At 37.9% G+C, this 23,181-nt stretch overlaps 1 protein-coding gene across 4 annotated transcripts in view; it reads left to right on the top strand.

Moving 5' to 3' along the window:
- The window catches only part of Pik3cg (phosphatidylinositol-4,5-bisphosphate 3-kinase catalytic subunit gamma), a 33,244-nt gene extending 28,499 nt beyond the window's left edge, over positions 1-4,745 (top strand). For 3 of the 4 annotated variants that reach the window (XM_046422509.2, XM_046422511.2, XM_046422508.2), the window contains exon 11: positions 684-4,745. In XM_046422509.2, the coding sequence (XP_046278465.1) occupies positions 684-962 (279 nt within the window). In that variant the 3' untranslated portion in view covers positions 963-4,745. The remainder of the gene's footprint in view (positions 1-683) is intronic. The other variant, XM_058572160.1, reaches the window with a different exon arrangement.
- The last annotated feature ends 18,436 nt before the right edge of the window (positions 4,746-23,181 follow it).

Genomic DNA, 23,181 nt, shown 5'->3' with positions numbered 1-23,181 from the left:
GGGACAATTTAATGACATAATTGTACCTGTTTCTCACTAAGTAGGCATAACTCACCTTTATCACCTGCTCCAAAGCTTTTTTGGGACAGCATCCGCCATCATATTTTTTAAAGCCCTCTCTCTCAGTATTCAGAATTTGTATTAAAATTTCAAAGTTCACTCAACAATTTTGAGAATCAGGCAGTAAAAAGCTAACTCATCTGCTTTCTTAAAATAGAACAAAGTGCAAAATAAGGATAAAACTAAATCTCAGACACCGTATTTCTTTCACTTCTTTGGATTTCATTAGCTCTTGGCAAACATGATTTTTGCTTACATAAAGTTTATCGATTCCAGTATGGTGCTCAAAAATGACTCGTTCCTCTTCAGAGACCATGAATATTTCTACCCTCAATTTCTTAGGAAGGAAATTGAATTTAAAAGGTAGAATAACAAACAACAAATAACTGAATCAATTAGCTTTTCTTGAGCACACCCTGCCTCTATGCATCCACACTGCAGTGTTGAAGAAATCATAAAAATAGCCGATGTTCTCATCAAGTTTTCCTTCTGGGGCAGAGAGCTGCCTTGTGTATGATGGTTTCTTCTCATGATGATGCTACGTAAATGCCAGTATAGCCCAGGGGTCTTTAGCCTACAGTTACTCTAACACCCGTAACAGCAGTTTCTTCTCCTTTATCCAGGATGTCTGTGTCAAGGCCTACCTAGCCCTTCGCCATCACACAAACCTGCTGATCATCCTGTTCTCCATGATGTTGATGACAGGAATGCCCCAGTTAACCAGCAAAGAAGATATCGAGTACATCCGGGATGCCCTGACAGTGGGGAAAAACGAGGAGGATGCTAAAAAGTACTTCCTTGATCAGATTGAAGTTTGCAGAGACAAAGGATGGACCGTTCAGTTTAACTGGTTCCTGCACCTTGTTCTTGGCATCAAGCAAGGAGAGAAACACTCAGCCTAATACTTTGGGCTGGAGTAAAAAACAACTCCGTGTTCTAAAGCTTTTAAGTCGGCGCATCAGAGTCATCAAGCTTGTATTTAAAATGCAACAGGACATGGTGAGAGTTGGCACTTAACAGAGCTCCTTTCCTAGATGAACTCCTCACTGGAGAAAAGAAAAGATGGGCATCGCCGACTGCTGAAGTTATATTCAGCGCTGGGCTTCTTTGCAGGTTTGTTTCTTCTCGTTCGTCTCAGTGATGCTGGAGGACATTTCGAGTTGAGACAGACTGATGATGTCCTTACGGGGGCCTGATATTTTGACTATCTTATTGAGTGCTTCTGGAAATTCTTTAGAATAGTTGATGACATCTGTTTTACTCTCCATTTTGGTTCTCCTCCTGTGCTTTAAGCTCTCCAGGAAAAAAGATGCAACTGTTGTAACCTTTGTCTCATTCCTCAAATGATGCTTCCAAACCTCCCCTTGGTGTTGGCAGATGTCAGTGGTATGCTAAAAGCAAGGAAAGCGTGTTAGTCTTTTCAGTATCTTTTGCAATCAGATTCTTTAACACTGTGCAGCTGAGATGCACAGAGGGGAAACCCTGAACTTTGCCGGCCTGCCCCCAGGGTAATGGATATCCAAAACAGAGATGAGACCTTTTATTATCCAATACAATTAGTGTGGCCTCCAGCACAGAAGCTGGAAGTCACCAATAGGTCTCTGCTGGCCTGAACCTGCTCATTCCCTCTCTCCCTTCCTCCCTGACTCCCTTCTTCTTCAGGTGAGACCTTTCTACAACCCTTTGTGGACCTCTGAGAACATCAAGGACATCTTTACCTTAGAACTCAAAACTTGGCTGAAAAAATATTTGTATTCTAGGATTACTAGAATTATAATTATAGTTTATGAAAATGTTTAGTGGATTTTTTAAAAAGTATGTTATTAAGGGAGGCATTCTAGAAAATATGATTTTAATTAATATGATAATTTCCACATGCTTTAATTTAAATTTCTGGTCTTAATATATATTTTTTTTAATTTTTAATGGAAGAAGATATTTGTTATTTAAAGAGTTTGGAAAAACACTACTTGTCTTACCCATTTCTTGATTTCATAGACTTTTAGACTTTGGTACATCCTGTATTTACTAAAAACAACTAAAATATCATCCTTAAAAAAAAATCTCATCTCTTAAGTTTCTTGCCAGTTTCATCTCTTAAGTCTCTTGATTAACCTTAGAGAGAGATCATTAAATTATTTATATAATATCTTTAATTACCTGTAGTTAATAAATTACATAAAAATAATTATGTTGATGGTGTCTACATTTAAGTATAATCAGATATAAATATATTTCTAATTTTTTTATTTTCAAAATGGATACCAGATGGACTTTGATGTAGCCCAGACCTTTCTTTTTTTGTGTATTAAAAAGCCAAGGGATGCTCAACTCTGGCTGCAAATAAGAACCACCAGGAACATTTTTTAAAAATACCCTTGTCTTCCCTGGGCACAGTGGTACGCACCTGTAATCCCAGGGAGGCTCCCTATGGGAGGCTGAGGCAGGAGGATCACAAGTTCAAAGTCAGCCTTGGCAACTTAGCAAGGTCCTAAGCAACTTAGCAAGACCCTGTCTCAAAATAAAAAAATTAAAGAGTTGGAGATGTGACTCCATGATTAAGTGCCCTGAGTTCAGTTCCAAGTACCAAAAACAAAACAAAACAAATCCTTGCCTGTGCCCCATTCTCAGGTTAAAATCTAATTAGCATTAGATGAGACCCAGACATCAGTATTTTTCTAAGTACTCCAAGGTGAATCTAACACTCAGCCAGAGTAAGAAGGCCTGCATGGCCTTTGGGGATATGGGTAGCTCATTGTCCACTGAGCTTTCTCCTTGCTCCTAGGTATCTACAAAGAACTCTTCTTCTTTGTCAAATCATCCTTTGTGTATACGTGCATGTGTGTGTAGTAAGGGTTACTGAGGATTGAACCCAGGGACACTCTACTACTGAGCTACAATCAGTCCCATTTAAAAAAATTTTTTTTTAATTTTGAGACGAGGTCTCACTAAGTTGCCAACGCTGGCCTGGAACCTCCTGCCTCAGCCTCTGCAGTCTCTGGGCCTACAGGTATGCACTACTACGCCCAGCACGACTCATCCTTTCAAAAATCACAATCTAACCCCGCTGTACAAGAATCATGTCCTGTACTGAATTTAATTTCTCTTCATAAATAGAGGCTAGACATCTCACAGCATCTCTAGACCACAATCCCCCACCATCCTTTTGGAGAAGAACAGAAAAAAGGTTCTTCCTGATTTAAAACAGGCAGCTTTGACTGTGTTTCTAAAGAACAGCCATGCTCGGGCCTTGTACAAATGCTGCTTTTCATTTCAATTGCTGAAATAATCACCTTGATGATAAAGGAGAGAGGAATGGATTTATATTTAGCCTTGGCACATATGCATACATACTTGCTCTTCAAATGAACCAGTTATTTCATGAAGCTGATATATGGGTATGTGTGTGCATGGTGCACCTGTATATACATTGAGCTGTATTCTTCCATATTACAATGAGAGCTTAATTCAACTCTACCGGCTTGCAGATAAACAAAAATCAAAAATCATCTTTGTATGTTTCCTTCCTTTACTGTTTCCAGGGAATTGCATGACTAAGAATTTCTACACTTTTGAAAAGTTTCTAGAACTGGAGTCATCCTGCCACTGGGGCACTACCCACAACTCTCTGTTCAGTGCCAAATTAAAAGGCAGATCACAAGTAAAATGAATTCAGGCAAAAGCAACTTTTGTGTGTATGTGTCTAAGACTGGCAACATCATTTGCAAAGCCCAGTGTAAATGAAAACATGGGGCCCATTGTTTAAAAATGATTAAGAAACTGGAGATGGCAACAGCAGCACATCAAACCAAGTGCCCTTCTGAGTGTGAGGAACTGGGCATCTAGGTCACACACAACTGAATAATGTCTTTGGTGTGTATCTGAATAATGGCCCAGTTTTGCACACCTAGGCATGAGTGCAGAAAAAATGCTCAGATCAGAATGTTGCTTCTGTTGGAATTGAAATACCTCATCTTTCTTGCTGTACACTAGGACCTAAAACATTGCTCTTGTAATAGAACTGTGGTCACGGAAAGTAAAGCAAAACAAAGTAGATGTTTTAGACATAGCCCCACAGGACTGCATTTGACTAATCTTACCTTTGGAGAAAGTAGGAGGAAGACATTATAGATAACTAGAGAATACTCTTGACTTCCAAAAAAATTAACTATAGTAATTATATGTATATAACTATTTTTTAAACAATAATTTTTTTTTTGTTTTGGTACTGGGAATTTAACCCAGGTACACTTTACCACTGAGATACATTCTCAGCCTTTTCAATTTTTTATTTTGAGATAGGGTCTCACTTAGTTGCTTAGGGCCTTGCTAAATTGCTGAGTCTGGCCTCAAACTTACACTCCTCCTGTCTCAGCCTCCTGAGCCTCTGGGATTATAGGTGTGTGCCACTGTGCCCAGCTTAAATAATATATATATATATATATATATATATATATATATATATATATATTTTAGAAAAGTTTAAATGCGGAAATTCTGTACAATAGTTTGGAAGTGTTTGCTGTTAATGGAAATTAATTAGTTTGTTAAATAAGTTCAAAAAACTTAGTTTCTGTAGCCATTTCTTATCTTTGGTATGCTGGGCTTTGCTTTCCCTAATTATGTAATAAATTGGCAATTATATTTAACACTATGAAGAAAATAAAAAAGTTGGGATTTCTTAAGGGTTCTGTTGGCTTATTTTCAGTTTCATCCAGCTCAATAATTCTGATAAATAAATTTGATTTTAGAGAAGGCTTATCTGCATTTTCTCAAAGACTCATTTTAGGACAGGTGCCAGGGAAACCATAAACACACATCTTGGTTAAAATGCCCACTCAGAAAGCTGAGACCATCTCTTCTGTACAGTCTAGGTAACCTCACTTGCAAATAGTGTAATTACAAATATTGATTTATTTTTTAAAATATTTTTTAGTTGTAGGTGGACATAATGTCTTTATTATTATTATTTCTATGTAGTGCTAAGTGCCTCACACGCCAAGCAAGCGCTCTACCACTGAGCCACAACCCTAGCCCCTACAAATGTTAATTTAAATAAAAGAGAATTTGATATATTCTATATCTTTTCATATTGAAAAGACCAGATATTCCTGAAACTAAAATTCTTTTAAGAAACCATAATTGATTGCCCACTATCTTCTAGACACTGTACAAAGTACTGGGAATTGGAATATGGAATAAGACTGACCCAGTCCTGTCCTTCTATGTTTATAAGTGCAGGTGATAGCAGACACTTTGTAATAGGTAGGTGTTGGTTATAGGGTTAGCTGTGTCCCTCAAAAAGATACATTGAAGTCTTAACCCCAATATCTGTGAATGTATTCTTACCTGGAAATAGGTCCTACACACGCGATCAAGTTAAGATGACATCTTTAGTGTGGGCCCTAATCCAATGTGACTGGTATCCTTATAAGCAGAGAAGTGACATACAAGATAAGCACCACGTGGTGAAGGTAGAGATTGCATTGATGCATTTACCAGCCAAAGAACACCTAGAGGCACTAGTAACTGGAGGAGGCAAGGAAGGATCTTCCCTTAAAAGTCTCCAAAGAAAGGGCTGGGGTTGAGGCTCAGTGTTAGAGCGCTTGCCTAGCACATGTGAGGCACTGGTTTTGATTCTCAGCACCACATATAAACAAATAAATAAGTAAAGGTCCATCAATAACTAATAAAAACATTTTTTAAAAAAGTTCCAAAGAAGTTTTGATTTTAGACTTATAGCTTCCAGAACTGTGAAAGATGTCTTATTTTTTTTTAAGACATCCACTTGGTGATTCTTTTTTACAGCATGTCTGGGGAACTAATACAATAACTAAAAGTTTTGTGGTAGTTTTCCTTTTTGCGGGGAGGGAGGGTGAGGAGAGAGATCAGAGTTTAAATATTAACTCATGTTAGATATTACCCCAAAAGTTCATGTGTGGGACAATGCAAAAAAGCTTACAGGTAAAATGGTTGGATTATGAGAGTTTTAACCTAATCGGTGTATTAATCCTGATTGGGATTAACTGGGTGGTAACTGTAGGAAGGCAGGTGTGACTGGAGGAGGTGGATCCCTGAGGGTGTGACATTGGGGCATGTATCTTTCCTCCTTGAGTGTAACTCTCTCTCTGCTTCCTGTTGCCTATGTATGGAGTCATTTCCTCCTGCATGCCCTTCTGCCTTATCTCAGGTTCTGAGCAATGAGCAATCCAGTCAGCGTCCATGGACTGAGATGCCTGAAACCATGAGCGACAAATAAACTCCTCCTTCTCTAAAATTGTTCCTGTCAGGTCTTTAGGTCACAGCAACAAAAACAGAGTTTATATAAGTAAACCTGTTTGATATTTTCTGCTGCTATTAAAAATATTTAATTCCATGAAAAATATGTGATAATGTATTCTTTTTTTAAAAAGAGAGAAAGAGAATTTTTAAATATTTACTTTTCAGTTTTCGGTGGACACAACATCTTTATTTTATTTTTATGTGGTGCTTAGGATCGAACTGAGCATCCCGCGCATGCCAGGCGAGCACGTTACCGCTTGAGCGACATCCCCAGCCTGATAATGTATTCTTAATGTAAGAAAAGTTCTCATTCAATAATTAAACCTAAAATATATCCTCATAATATATTGAGTTTACAAAAGAAGAAATACATATGGCCAGTGAGCATATGACATAGACCTCAAATCACTAATAACTAAACAAATGTGATTTAAAATAATATAAGTTCATTCTCCCTATCATTTTAGCAAAGATTGGTACTGCCCAGAGTTAATACTAATTTGAGAGGCATACAGTTTCAAACATTTAAACCAGGGAGTCAGTAAAGAAATACATGTCATTTTGACAAATTTATTAAAATTGAAAAGGTATCTAGTTTCTAACTAGCAAGTTCACATCCGAGAATTTATCCTTTAGAAATTATTGCACAGGTATGCCAAGACTTATGGTCCAAAATAGTTATCAGAATTCTTTGTAGTAACTAACAATAGCCCAAAAGTCTTTCAGAGGATTAGTTAATTAAACTACATCCATGAGAGGACTACAATGAAGCCCTTGGAAAGATAAAGTAGATCAGAATGTATTCACATCTACGTAGAGCCATGACATATTGAGGAATGAAACAAGGTGGTTACAGAACGGTATTGCACTAGACCATGTTCAAGGTAAAGGTAGGTTTGTACGTGCATTAAAAGGCTGGGAGGGTCTACTTGCACCATAGCATTCATCTTTTTTCTTTTTTATCTTGCATCTACTTTTTCTCTTAGATTTTAGGAAATTTAACTTTCTATTATTTAAGTTTCTCAGTAAGGAGAGAAATTTAAGTATTTTCTTTTGGAGGAAAAATGCAGTTTCCATAAAAATCATATTCTTTCACTTATACTTCATTAAAAGCTCAAAAAATGTTTCTCAAACAAAATAATGTGAAGTCAATAATTATCAAGCAGTAACATCAAAGCTATTGTCAGAATTTTTTGGCATAAAAAAATGACCATGTTAAAGTTTCCTGCTTTACCTGACCCTACCTGATGGTGATGTTATTGCTAAGGCTGCCCTTGATTTCTCCCTTAGCAGCAAAGCTGTTGGAGAAGGAGGGCTTCTAAGGATGCTACCTATTCAATCAGCAAGAGATGCATTAGCTGGCACGGCTCTTCTTATCTTTACAGTCCTCAGGCAGCACAGCTTCTGTGGACATGCTGAGCTCTCAAGCTCACATTTGAGGTCCCCCTTGGAGGTGTAAACAGCCTCATTTTCACTTCATATGAATGTCAGTTTCTTTTCTAAGCATTTGCTCATTAGAACAAGTGAGTAAACCTCAGTTCCTGGGGCGTTGGTAAGAATCTTCCCATCTGGGGGCTGGGTTCTGAATCTGGTTTTATTATGCAGTTGGCCCTCTGACATGGAAGATGTATTAGGGGACAGGGACATTTGCAACACCTTAATAGCACTTCTTTGCCTCTCACAGCAGATGGACAATCTTCTGAAAACAAACTCAGAATCTTTTGATGCTTGTACTTAAGAGTTAAAATGGGTTTCCACTCTCTGGCAGAGGTCTATTCGCTATTACCCCCACCATTTCCAGCCATGTGCAAGGTGTATGGCTGAACAGTGACTTCAGTCACCAGATGTGTATGGTGGCCAAAGCCATCCCAATCCCCAGTACCTCCCACATATACTATGTACCTTTCCTGTGCATCATCACTAAGCACCTGCTCTTAAAACAAAAACAAAACAAAAAACAACAACAAAAAAAACAAAAAACAAAAAACAGCCCTTTGGCTACTGAGGGCCATAACCCAATGCCAAGTCTCTGATTTCTCCTGAGTTCAGCTCTGCCAGAGCAGTGGTTTTGGAAAACAGAGAAGATAATTCCTCATATTTGAAGCAATTCCTTGCCCAGGTGCTAATTGCTTAAAGTGGCAGGGTACATCTGCAAATTTTCAGCAAATAAATAGATTTGACCTCTTCAATCTATTGAGATTTAAAGGAGTCCAAGACTCACAAGATCCTGGAAGAAATGCAGAGCAAGCATGTCTGGCTATGGACCCAGGGTGGACCTTAAGCCAGCAACTTGGAGACAGTACATATTAGAGTCTGAGCAAGATGGTGCAGGAACAGTTAAGAAGAGATGGGAAGTAAAGAGAGCATTTAAGTGGCTTTAGCCTTAGATAATCCCAATCCAAGTGTTAATTGTTAGTTAAACAAGTTGTCTAACCTCTCTAAATTTCAGATCTTTCCTCTGCAAACTTAGGGAAGACAGGAGAACCTACTGTACAGAATGGCTCTGCTGATGAATGAGATAATAAAAGTGAAGCACTAGTAGGCCTAGAGTATGTCCTGGAGTTGTTGCTAAGTAAATGATAGCTATCATTTCTGTGTTTCTTTTCAAGGAAGGCTGAAGGAATATAAGGCAATCAAAAAGTTCAGTGGCTCCATCCTTGGAGCCTGACTTTCAGAAGTACTTTAAATGATGGAAATCTTAAAATTTTCTAGTATGGTATCTTTCCAGGAGGATTTCAAAGGAGAAATAATTTCCATTTTCTGTCAACATCAGATACTAAGAAATCTTCTAAATAGCATCCTTCTCTGATGAGTTATTCTAATCAATGCAAATTAGCTTCTGGGTTCTGGGCCTAAAGATAATTAGACTGAGATACTATAATCAATTGACAATGCTACTGACTCCCATTTACTTAATTTTTTTTATAAAATCAGATTTACTGAATATTAGTTTACATAAATTCATCAACTCTAAATATACCATTTCATGAGCTTTAATAAATGTACATGCCTATGTATTAACCACTGTGGTCAAGATAAAGAGCAATTTCCTCATTCCAGAAAGCTCTTTCATGTCTCTTTGCAGAAAATTCTTTCCACTCTCTCTTAACCCCTAAGAAACACTGAAACGTTTTCTATCACTATGGTTTTGACTTTTTTAGATCTTCATATAAATGGTCTCATAAAATGCATTATCTTTTGTGCCTGGCTTCTTTCTCATAGCACAGTACTTTTGAGATGTATCTATGTTACCTAAATAAAATAAAACTTAGAAAGGCTCACGTCTGAACAGCTTTGCTGTGGTTCCCTCTACAGCCAAACGCCAACTTTCATGGGAATTGTCTGCTGTCGATGACAATCTATGCCAATTGCCCCTATTCTATCTTGGATTATTGAGAAGGACCCCATTATTACTCTTCCTTTTTTGCTATTTTTCCTCTGGTGTTGAAATAGTGCAGGGGTAGAACCTAATATGCTGCACCACAAACTAGCAGGGCCAGCATGCGAGCACCTTAGTCAGCAGAGAGCCCTAGAAAGGAGACCTCTGGAGCAATGTTTCTCAAACTTTAACATGCACATAAATCTCCCAGGCTTGCAGATTCTGATTCCACGGGTCTGGGATGAGGCCTAAGAGTCTGCAAGTCCAACAAACTCCCAGGTGAGGCCAAGGCTGCTGGTTCCTGGAACATACTTTGCATAGCAAAGCTGGACAGGACATAGAGCAGATTGTCAGCGAGGAAAGTCAAACAAACAAGAAGATTGAAAACAGGTGCCAAACTGTGCTTGAGAAATACTACTCAGAGACAGGAATTTTTATCATATATGAAGAAATGTATATGTACATATTTTCTCAATCATCTCTGTTTCTTTAAATGGTGCTATAGAATTTTTCTCATCTGTAAAATAAGGATTATCTCTACCTCTGTGGTAGGAAAACCTCTAACACACCCCAGGGATTTCTATTTCCTGATATTCACAACTGTATGGAACTCCTATCCCTTGTGTGTGATCTGGCTTTCAACAAACAAAATATGATAAAGGTATACAATGGCACTTCCAAGACTAGGTTATCAAAGTCTGTGTCTTTCATATTGCTGGCATCCTTTGGCTCTCTCATTCCCAAATGCTCAGCTTGATGGAGACACCTTCCATGTTACGAAATGAACAATGGACAGGTCTATGGGGCAAGGAAGCCAGAGGGATCACCAGCCACCAGCTTGTGAGTAACTGAACTCTGTCCACATCCACACCAGTGAGTGAGGACATGTATCTTCTCAAGTGGAGCCATATGAGAGGTCGAGTCAGAGGACCCAGTTGAGTTGTGCCTGGATTCTTGACCCATGGAAACAATGAGATCATAAATACTAGAGTTTTAAGCCACTACATTTGGGGGTAATTTATTATATGGCAATAAATAACTAATACTGTTGAGAGTTTCTTTGAAAGTTAAAGAAGACAAAGTAATTAATGTATATGACAGAATTTAACACTGTGCCCGGAACAGAGTAACTCCTTGGTAATCAGTCAAATCTAGACACAGCAGAGTCACAAATGTCACCAGAATTTGTAAACAGCAGCTGCAGCCACGAACCTAAGAATAATAATTTGTGTGTATAAAGTCCTAGTTTCACCTTGTCAGGAAACCTTGAGACCGAAAAGGCTGTCTTGTACAAATAAATACAAAGGCCCAGCTAAAATGCCCATGTGTAGATATGTAGACTATCCCATTTTCATCTACATAAATCCCATATAATCCCACTTTGTAACTTTTTTCCTCGAGTGTGGAGCTGGATCACGTGCCCTACAAGGCACCTAGGTGACACAGAGAGATAGTAATGAGAAAGAGCAACTCCCACTGAGCCATGTTCTACAAAGTGGTGACCCCACTTTTTCTTCTCATTCTCTCTTCTACCTTCTTGTTTTTTATTTCAAAGATACACAATCAAAGGCAAGCAGCAAACCAAATGGAAACTATAAAGAAACATTTAAGGGAAATCAGTCCTGGGCTCAGAGCTACCACTCGCTATAGCTATCGCAGCTCTTCACCCTCAACGAGAAAGAAAGACCATGATGAGAATTCACACACCTCTCATGCCTAAAGAATTGTTGGCCATGTTTTTGCTTATGCCTTCATTTAGATTTTAGCCAACAACACTACAGATCACTCCAAGGCACCCAGAACTGACGGGGAGCTAACAAGGCAATCCTGAAGGGGCTGAGTAAAGAGTCACAGATGGGAGCATTGAAACCGGTAGTTGAAACTGGTTCAGTACCACCAAAACCTATATGAAAATGACTTTGGAAGCCTCTGAGACCAAATCCACTCTTCTCAACAGACCTTTATCCGTGTCTACTATGTGCATGACACTCAGTTGCACTAGGCAATCCCAGGAAAACTGACCTAAGTCAGGCACCATCTGGTGGAGGGAACAGATGCATTTGCATTTGACTACAATGGGGGGAAACCTGTGATAAATCATCATCTACTGATGCCTGCTTTGCTCTAGGTTGTACCTAGAGTTCCATCAAGAGCCTGGGGATGGATGTCAATGGATAACTTGGATCATCCATTATGGACATTAACACTATGGCCAAGGGATATATAGTGCCCATTCTGGAAACAGAGGGTGGGATACACCCAAATGCCATTCCTTGGGGGAAAGAGGTCCTCAAAGGAAAATCCAAGTGCTGTTTTCAAAAGAAGGAGAAATGTGCAAAAATGACTCTCCCCATCCATGACAATATAGGAAAACAATTCTAGAGACAGTCTGTTGGAGGGTATAAGGAGGAGGGATACCCATAAGCAAGGAAACTTCTGCAATAGACAAGGTAAAACTGGAAATGGTATGAGCCAGGACAAAAGTAGTGGGCAAAATCTCATATAAAGTACCCAGAGGTCAAGGAGAAGTTCTAAAAAGTAGATTTGGAATCATCTGTGTAATGAATATGATTTAGGGGGCATATGCTACAAAATCAAAGCTTAGGTTAATATCATGTTCCTACCCATGTGTTATGATTTGGATCTAAGATGTCCCCCCAAAAGGCTCATGTATTCAGAGGTGGGGTTTTTAGGATCCTGAGGACTCTAACCTCATCAGTGGATTAATCCATGGATAGCTGAATGGCCTACAGGAAGGTGGCCTAGTTGGAGGGATGAGATCTGCAAGCCTTTCCCTCCTTCTTTCCCTCTCTCTCTTGCTTCTTCTCACCCCCCTCATTGTCTTTCTTTTTCATAGTTACCATAAACTCAGCAGCTTTCTTTCATCATGCCCTTCTCTCTCATGTTGTGCCTCATCTCAGGCCCAAAGCAATGGAGCTAGCTGATCATGGACTGAATCCTCTGAAACTATGAGCCAAAATAGATCATTCCTCCTTTAAGTAATTTGTGTCAGGTATTTTGGTCATGCCAATGAAAAGCTAACCAACACACCATGTAACCAAGTTCAGGTGACCATGGTATGTTATCATGGATATCAGAATAAGCAAGGCCCAAGTTAACTTGGGTTGAAATTAGACACATACCACACATACAGATTTACTGGGGGGGAATTCATTTTTCATTAACTGTGGACACATATTTTTCTTCAATTTGCTTTAAAAATAAATGACTTTAATTTCATCACAATAATATGAGACACATAGTCACACACGTGATATAAGACATATTATTCTTAACTTTTGCACCCACAGCCCACATATATTTTGTATATTACAACCATAGTCCAGGAGCAAAGAACTCAGGAATCTCTTTTCATTAAGAAAGTACTAGAAGTAGAACAAGGGTGAGAAGGAACCCAGGAAATAGGAATTCAGGCTCTGCCAAATGGCAAACCATGACTGCCTCCTTGGGTTTCAGGATTCTCATCTGGACAAAGAGAGATGGAGCTGGACTCTGAAAGATTCCTTCCATATCTACCCCCAACATATCCCCAAGCCTGATAGTCTCCCTCCTTGGGAAAACTTTGAACCCCTCAACTATTTCCCAGTAGGGCCAGCTTGCTCTGTGTCCGTTCTATAAAAAGCCCACTGACGTCCCCATCAGAGCAGCACATGCTTAGGAAGCAGTATCCCTGTGTAGGTCACCTAGCCACACCCAGTGTGAAGAGCATGACCAAAAGGCCAGTACAGGAAGACAACTTCTTTCGAGGCAAGATCCATCCCAGCACTGGCTTAGATCACAAATGGCAAGACTACAAACCCATTTGGAAAGAAATGGTGTGAAAGCTGATTCCAAGAATATTGGGTGTTTTATGAGGAGCCTTTTGGTTGAAAGCAACAGAAAACTACTGTTACTGAAAAACAAAGAGGGATTTATATTGAGGATGTAAATCTGTCTCACAAAACCTTAGATCAGAAAGTACACCCAGGTCTCCCTGTGGGAAAAACAGGAACTAAAGCCATCAAAAAAATCTTTCTAATCTGTCTTTTCTCTCTCCCCTCTCTGCCTTATCTTTTTCTCTGTGTTCTTCAGTCTCCCTCTTCCTGAATGTGAGCTTCCTACTTTGCATTGAGCAAGCCATTAAGCATAGCTGCCTCTAAATTCTCCTCTGGTTTAATTATGGAGTTTAAACCTCCTTCACCTTTGCAGTCTAACTCAAATTGTATGGGCTTAGTTTGGTCAGAAATCCACCTCAAGACCAGTAAGTTATGATCAGAGTTATGGGATCACCTGGCAGAAACATGGCTCCTAACTTACCCATACCCCAAACACAGGCAGGGTAACAAACCAATTAACTCAATATGTTTTACCATCAATGGAGATATGTAAAAAAATAGTTTGGCCAATTTTTCAGAGATTTTCTTGCTCAAGTATTTCTTTGCATATTAAAAAATGTACGTGAAGACATTCCCTGATACTACCATTTTTCTCAATACCTAGCTTAACGTACATAAGATCTAACTGGAAAAACACAACTGCTCAATCTGCACATGACTATCACTGATTAGTAGCCACCACAATAACAAGAAAGAAAAGCAATTCACCCAATGGGAGTTAATCCTCCCTACCCTTCATCCCACAAATGAACCCGGGTCATTTAGTTCTCCCAGCTGAGCATGCAACTGACATTTTGTGAGGGAAGCATAAAAATGATTTCTCGGCATGTGGGTGTGTTTCAGGCAAACACTTTTCTTCAGCAGCTCCTGATTTCAAATGAGAACCCCAGGCACTAGCAGGCACGTTTAGTGCTTAATAAATTTTAGAAAAAAAAAAAGAATAGAAATGATATGGTTTCCCTGGAAACCTTTTCTAAAGGGTTTGCACATGCATCATCTTAGGAAGCAGGTGCTGCAACCGGTGGGGGGCGGGGGGGGGGGGGGTTCTTCCCTGTCCTAAGCCATTCATTAACAGGTCAAGACCAAGGCTCCTCAACTATAGTTCCAGAAGCAAATGTTGGGTTTATTTGCTTAAGATTATTTAATATCAAGTCTTTCTTTACCAGCTGGTTCCATGAAAAAAAAATGTGCTCAGATTCATTTTGGTATTTGTTGAAGCATTTTCAAGTTCTGGCATATCAAAGAGAAGCAGAGGAAGTCCTATTGTGTGTATATCAAAGTGGGTGATGGGGATTCCCTGAGGAACCAGAGGAGATCACTCCATGATTATTATAAATTAGTTGAATCTGAATTCTCAATACAGTCATGTTTAGATTGCATTGCAGATTAGAATTTAAATGACCTGGAAAGACGTCATGCATAGAGTTATCTGTCCCAGGACCTTGTTCAATAGCTATCATCCTACACATTTCTTGAGTAACATGAAAGAAAGAAAAGAAGAGATAAAGGTGGTTAAAAAAGAAAAAAAGAAAGAAAGGGAGGGAGGAAGGAAAAGAAGGAAGAAAGGAGACAAAGAGCTATCAGATTTTCAGGATTTAGGCAATTACCGATACCTTGATTTCAAAAGTACCCAGGAAAGGCTGGAGATATAGCTCAGTGGTAGCATATTTTACCTGGCATGCACAAAAGCCCTGGATTCAATCCCCAGCAAAGCACACAAAACCAAAGTGCCAAGGGAGCTAGGTTAGGAATTGTTCTTACCTAGTGAAAGGAAATATATTATGCACCACAAGGCTTATATAAGGGTCTCAGTCTGTTCAAGCAACTATAATAAAAATAAAATACACAGAGTAATTTATAAACAACAGAAATTTATTGCTGATAGTTTTGGAGACTGGGAAGACCAAGACCAAGCCACCAACAGATTCAGAATCTAGTGAGGGTATAGTCTCACTGTGACCTCATATGGCAGAAGAGATGAGTTTCTTTTGGGCCTTGTTTAGTCAGGGTTCTCTAGAGGAACAGAACCAACAGAAAGATAGATAGATAGATAGATAGATAGATAGATAGATAGATAGATAGATAGATAGATAGAATTATAAAAGGAGATTTACTAGATTGGCTTACACAACCAGAAGCTGGATAGTCCCATAATAACAAACAGTAGGCTAGAGGAAACAGTAGCTACTCAGTCCAAGAAGCTGAAGCCTCAGAAGAGTAGGGATCAATGATGCCAACCCAGTCTGGGACCAAAGGCCTGAAAACTCCCTGGAGAGTCACGGGGCAGAGTCCACTTTGGAAGAGTGAAGAAGCTGGAGTCTGATGTCCTCAGCTGATCACCGCAGTAATCTAGATCCCGTTCAAGAAGAATTGAACTTGTGTCTGCAGCTGCTTCCTTGTCCTTCCAACTTTTTATTCCATCCAAATCTCCAACCTATTGGACTGTGCTGCCCACATTTAGTGCTTGTCTCTGCTTCATTTCACCGTCCCACATGCCAATCATTCTTGGAAACACACTCATTGAGACACCTAGAAGCCTCTTAATCTTAGGCATCTCTTAATAACTCAGATTAACCATCAAGAACATTAATCCCATTTGTGGGGATTCTCTCATGACTTAATCACTATCCAAGATCTCACTTTCAAATACAATCACACTTGGGCTTAAGGTTTCACCATATGAATTTTGGGAAGGTGTAAACATTTAGATTTTAGCAAAAAGTAATCAATCCCTTCTTTCTTTTCAACATTTCACAATTCTCCTCCAATTTCCTTCCCTATCCCATCTCCAGAATAACCAGGATTTTCATCAGAAGAAATTGCCCTTCATCTATCGCTTCTAATTTATGCATCCTTATTTGGGGAGGTCCATGTTATTTTACAGTTTGGAAACTGTGGCATTTTAAGGCATCTACTTTATGTCCTGGGATGGAAGTCTAACTCTGTCCAGTGTCTAGCACCAACAGAACAGATGAAATTCAAGTAAATCACGTAGGAAAAGGGGTATCATTCTAAGATATGGAAAAGACTGAATAATACTCCTCAGTAAATCAGGACAGACAGTGCAGCTATAACTTTGACAAGTCTTGAATAAGGACTTGGAAAAGAAATATCAGCCCACATAGTGCCTACTCCAGATTCCCTTATTAAGCCAGGCCTTCAAAAAAAATCCTTGTTTCCACTTGAAACCATCCTTAGCACTTAGGATTCCATGGAGCCATGACTGAAAATACTCAATATTTTCAGAAAAATATCCCTTCTACTTCAGTGTGATTACCAAATATTTATGTGCCCAGAGTCATGTGAAATCTCTGGGATTCAGAATTAATAACATAAAATTCCTTCAGACACAAGGTAATTTTAGGTGTCTTTCTTGTATCTTTTCCTTCTTATTTTTAGGGAAAATTTAATCTTGTTCCAAATCACTCTGGATAAAATATTATTTAGAAATAACTTTCTCAAATTGACTTTGGCCTGCTACATTTTCTAAAACACAAAATCTCAAGTTCCTAAAATGTTTATGACTGGTCTTTGCTCTTAGCATTAAAACAGGGCCAGCAATTTAAACTAACACAGGGTTTGTGTGAGCAACAACTGCCCTCAGCCTTCCGGATAAGTTCAGTTAAGGCTCATCATTTTGTTAGTGACCCTGTCCCCTAAATAAACCCTTGGTTTCTGTAAATCACAAATAAGATATGCACTGGTTCCTAATGAAAGGCCATATATCCTTTTTCTCAAAATTCCCAGAAATCTCTTAAATGCTTATATTTATCATAGATAAGTAGAGCATATTCTGAATACTTAAAATATTTTGTCTTTAATCAAGTATGTCAATTGAGTTGAGGATATTTTAGCTACATAAATCTGGATATAGAAACTATGGCATACAATGAAAAATTTCACAATGTATAATTAATTGGGCTATGCAATCAAGTGTTTGCTATTATTTTGACAACAGAAATATTAGGATCTAAATATATGCAGATTTTTTTAAAAATGTTTTATTTAACCTTTCTGAGACAAAAAGTATGTCATGACCCTTGCAGAACTGACATCCAAGATTTCAACCGTGAAGAGCAACTTTTAGGTCCTTGATAAGTATTAACTAATCGGTTCTTGTAGGAAAACAACTTTGAATCCAGGCCTTGAGGCTGATGTGAGTGAGGGTAGAGGCCTTTAGCTAATGAGTGAGTCTTTCTGATCCCTCATATTCTGATTCCTTACAATTCTTTCAGTTGTGCATCACTTTTCTTGAAGTAATTTTTAAAAATTGTTGTTGTTTTAATTTAAAAAAGGGTCACCTAAAGAATACCAAATACTAATGTTGGCTATGGGACAGAGGAGAGTAAATGTTAAGGAAACTTAGTTGGTGATGGTGAAAATACTCAATATTTTCTCAGCCAAAATTATAGATGTAGATAGAGATGTTTAATTCAGCATTGGCTCAGATATTTGATGTAAACAAATCCGTGGCTGTAATCAATATTGCCCTATTTAGGTCTGACCATGGCAAGGATCTCTGTATTCCTTCTATTATAGAAACTTGACATTTGTTTTAGAGACTTCTTGCAACTCTTTCAAATGTTGACTGATTATATAACAATAAATAAGTCAAGTAACATGTGGATTTAGTCTTTTAAGACCAGATAGTCTCATTAAAAAAAAAAAAACAATTGTCTCCTCCAGACGCAACTGTGAAACATGTAAATCTTGACATAAGTCTCCACATCAGAAAAAGAGACAAGTGTGAGGTTGGAATTATTTAAGATCAGTAGTCAGATAAGTAAGACTGCAACAACCAAACTCCATCACCAATAAAATGGATCATTTGTAAAATATAGACTCTGTACAATAGTATAGGGCATGGAAAATGTATGTTTCTAAGCTATATGCAATAGTGTAGATGGATCTTAAATAATTCCAGAATTATTGCTTTGCCATGTTTACTGGTTTTCTATGCTAACTCTTTGTAGCTGGAAAATCTATTTATTCACTTTACAACAAAAACTTTCAGAAGGAACCACTATGTGACTATGTGTCAGTCACTGGGGATTCTGCAGTGAACAAACACTGAGAAGGAAAATATCTGTTCTCATGAAATTATTCTGTGAGGAAGAGAACAATAAACAAGACAATTATGGATTATAAAAAGAATATTGAGGAAATAAACTTGGAATGTGTTATCAATTTTAATTGCATTTCCTATATTTATACAGGAGGATAACCACACATAGATGAGCTGGGAAAGGGCTTCTGAGGATTTACATTCTGAGCTGAGACCCGAAAGAAGAGAATTAGAATGCCAGCAATTATTTGCTGTTACTAGAGAAAATTAAGCACGAATAGAAATAGACGATGGTATTCACATATTGAGCATCAAAAGCCCTCTATGGGATGGATATGATATGTTTAAATGTCTTTGCATTATATATCTTTTTTTCAATTAGATATTTGAGTCCTCAAAACAAAATAAAGCCACTTTGGGGCTATAATATTATTTAAATCAAATACTATTTCCCAAAACAAGCTGTTTTCTGTTACCAGTTTAAGTGTTACCTTAGAGCAAAAGTACATCAAGTAATAAAAATCAATTTCATTTTTATATGTTTGCAATGAACAATATGAAAATGAAATAAAGAAAATAATTCCATTTTTAATACTATCCAAAAGAATAAAATACTTAGGAATAAATTGAAGAAAAGAAGTGCACAACTTGTACCCTTCGAATTATGAAACATTGTTGAAAGCCATTTTTTCATATAAAAAATACACTTTATTGCACATAATGTATGTAGGCTTCATGTATATTAAAGCCTTAATATGAAAGAAGAAGTCACAGAAATTTATATGACAATATAAACATTGGAGAGTATATAGTTTTATTACTGGGAATAGTCTATTCTGAAGAATATTGGCTTGAGACACTCACATGAGCACAAAGAAATGTGTCCAAGAATGTTTAATATTCATAGCAGTCCAATGGTAGTCACATAAATAAGACTGGAACAACCAAACTCCATCACCAATAAAATGGATCATTTGTAAAATATAGACTCTGTGCAATAGTATAGGGCATGGAAAATGTATGTTTCTAAGCTATATGCAATAGTGTAGATGGATCTTAAGCTAAGAAATAAAAGTCAAACTGTAGAAGAACTCAGTATGATTTTAATTATATGAAACTCAGGTCTCAGCATGTACACACACACACACGCACACACACACACATCCATTGTGGGATAGTGTGAGAGCACACATAGTAGAACTTCAGAGAGAAGTCCAAAATACAGGTAGGTGGAGATGTGTGAAGGGAAAAAGAGATTAATATCTTCAAGGAAAGACACACAGAAGTTTCAGAGCTTCTGGTAAAATATTGTTCTTACAGGTTGATGGAATTAGAATGCTAAGAGTCACTAGTCTATGCCTGAGGCAGACTGCACTTACCAAAGATGACACAGCAGTATCTACCCCACCCTTCCTGCTCTAACTACAGCATGATATTGGCAGCCTTGTTGAAAGCCATTTTAATACACCAAAATAAATGAAAAGACATCCACGTTCACGGATCAGTCCCCAAATAGATGTACAGATTCAACACAAACCCAGTGAAAATCCTTGCTGCATTTGTTTTGGAAATTTACAGCTGATCCTAAAATGCAGATGCAGGGACAAGATGGAGGATTTATATTTCCTGAATTCAATACTTACTGTCAAGTTACAGAAATTAAGACCACGTAGTACTAGCATAATGATGGGCATATAGATCCACAGATTGAATCAAGAGTCCAGAAACAAATGTTCACCTTTATGATAAAGCCCTTTTCAACAAGGATGTTACAATTCCATGATGAAAGAACAATACTTTCAGCAAATATTGCTGTTGGGACAACTGGCTACCCACATGTAAAATAATTAATTTGGATCTCTACCTCAAACCATATAAAATATTAACTCAAAATGTATCTAAGATCTAAATCTAAGAACAAAAATCATCCCAACTCTTAGAAGAAAACTTAAGTTTTTATAATCTTTGGAGCATCAGGATCAAGTGATGGGTTTTAGCTCAGACACCAAAAGGACAAGCAACATAAGAAAAAAATAGATTTGATTTTATTTAAGACTTTTGTGCCTCTAAAGACAACATCAAGAACATTAAAAAAAACAACAAAACACTGAATGAAATAAAATGTTTTCAAATCATATATCTGATAAAGGACTCATATGTAGAAGATAGAAGGAGCTCCTCAAATACAAAAAGAAAAATTAATTCAGTTTCTAAATGGGAGGATCTGAATAGGCATTTCTCCAAAGAGCATATTAAAAGATCAATAAGTACATGAAAGGACGCTCAACATAATTAGCCACCAGGGAAATGTAAGTCAAACCCACAATGACATACCACATCATACTTACCAGAATGGCTGTCATTAAAAAGAGAATAATGGGTTTTAATGAGGGTGCAGAGAAATTGGAACACTTGTACACCTAGCAGAAATGTAAAAGGACACAGCTACTTTGGAAAAGATTAAATATCTAGATATCTGAGGACCCAGCAAATCAACTTTTAGATATATAAACTAATTTTTCACACTATCCCACAATGGATGTGTGTGTGTGTGTGTGTGTGTACATGCTGAGACCTGAGTTTTTATAAAGAAATAAAAACCTATGTTCATACAAAAACTACTACACAAACAGGTGCATTTTTCAGAATGGGCAAAATCTGAAAGCAACCCAAATGTCCATCAATTGATAAATGAATAAAGTATAGCCATACAAAGGAATATTATCCAACAACAGAAAGAATGAAGTACTACATGTGCTACCACATGGATGAGCCTTGTGAACATGCACAGAAGAAAAGAAGCCAGTCACAAAAGACCACATAGTGTGGATTTTGTTTTGTTAAATGTCTAGTGAGGTATAATGGCACAAGTCTGCAATCCCAGCAGCTCAGGAGGCTGAAACAGGAGATCACAGGTTTAAAGCCGGCCTCAGCAACTTAGCAAAGCCCTGAGCAACCTAGTGAGACCCTGTATCTAAAATAAAAAAATTTAATAAAACCAGGCTGGAGATGTGACTCAGTGATTAAGCACCCCCAGGTTCAATCCCTGCTACCAAAAAATAAATAAATAACTGTCCAGAATTGATAAATCTGTAGAGACAGAAAGTAGATTAGTAGCTGCCTAGGCCTGAGGTTGGAGCTGGTTGGGAGGAAACGGTGAGTGCCCGTTAATGATTATGGGGTATGTTTTGGGGGTGATGCAAATGTTCTAAAATAATTATAATGGTTATGCAACTCTGTGGATATACTAAAACCACATACTTTAAATGGGTGAATTTTATGCAAATTATATCTTAATTAAATCTTTATTTTAAAGCAGGACCTGGGGACATGGCTCAGTGGCTTGCCTAGCAGAGGCAATGGCATGGTGGATTCAATCTCCAGCACCACCAAAGAAAAAAAGCCTATCACTATCTGGGCGCAGCAACACAGGCATAAAATCCCAGGTACTGGGAAGACTGAGGAAGCAGTATCATAAGCTTGAGGCCAGCCAGAGCAATGTAGCAAGATCTTACATCCAAATAAAAATTTTAAAAGGGCTGTGGGTAGAGCTCAGCCTATGTCAGGATCTAGGTTCAATCTCTAGTAACCGGAAAAAAAAAAATATATATATATATATATATTTTTTTTAACGCTATCAGAGATAATACCAGAAAACATCAGTGTTCCTATCATTGAAGCATTCTGAAAATCTGCAACAAGTGACTGGAGGATGTGAGGAAGTGGGCTGCTAAGATAATTGCCTGGAGGAGAGCGGCTCTCAAAAAAGATAGGATGAAGAGAAGGGCGGAAGATAAAAACTAGCTCGTGACTTTTTAATTGGGGTTTTATCACTTTTTATCATTTCTACCCAGCATACTTTGATGGTAACCTTCCCTCAGGTTATACTTTTATATTGGATTAACTCATAAAGCTCTTCTAGAAAGTTCTGGCTGAGATATCTTTCCATCTATAAGGATTCAGTAATGGATAATGGAATGATTAGACATTATTTTAAAATGATAAAAGTTTGTCACACTAAGATAGGTTTTTACCCAGATGGCTTTAATGTATTCTTTTCCCCCTACTCTGGGGTGACAGAATACTAGTTTCCTTAAGATAATGTAATTTTTGTCTTTAAATGAAATTCTATTTCAGCACAAAGATTGTTGAAGTCTATATGAAGTGCTGTGGGGTTAAGAAGATGACTCAGATACAACACTTAAGGGTCTTAGGATCTCATGATGGGATAAAGGGCTTAGATAACTTTGATACCAGACACAGAGTATCATCCATCCGCCTTGGTATCTAGTTGATTTCCCAAAGCTTTCCTTCCATGTTTAATACTCCCTATAGCTTCTGAGAATTTGAGAAATTATAAATACTAGTAATCCACAGATGAGGGCTTCTACTCCACTGTCCACATCATTTCCCTCCATTTCCTGATCTGAAAAAGCAGCATTTGAGTACTTTAATTCTCTCACATTCAAATCTCTTTTCTGTGGGAGATTTGTATCCTC

The sequence above is a fragment of the Marmota monax genome, unplaced genomic scaffold (assembly GCF_021218885.2).
Source record: "Marmota monax isolate L192 unplaced genomic scaffold, Marmota_monax_Labrador192_F-V1.1 WCK01_AAM20220418_F8-fsc00027, whole genome shotgun sequence".
NCBI lineage: Eukaryota > Metazoa > Chordata > Mammalia > Rodentia > Sciuridae > Marmota > Marmota monax.
Note: the sequence above shows the minus strand (reverse complement) of the source record. Positions and strands in the feature narration are given on the sequence as shown.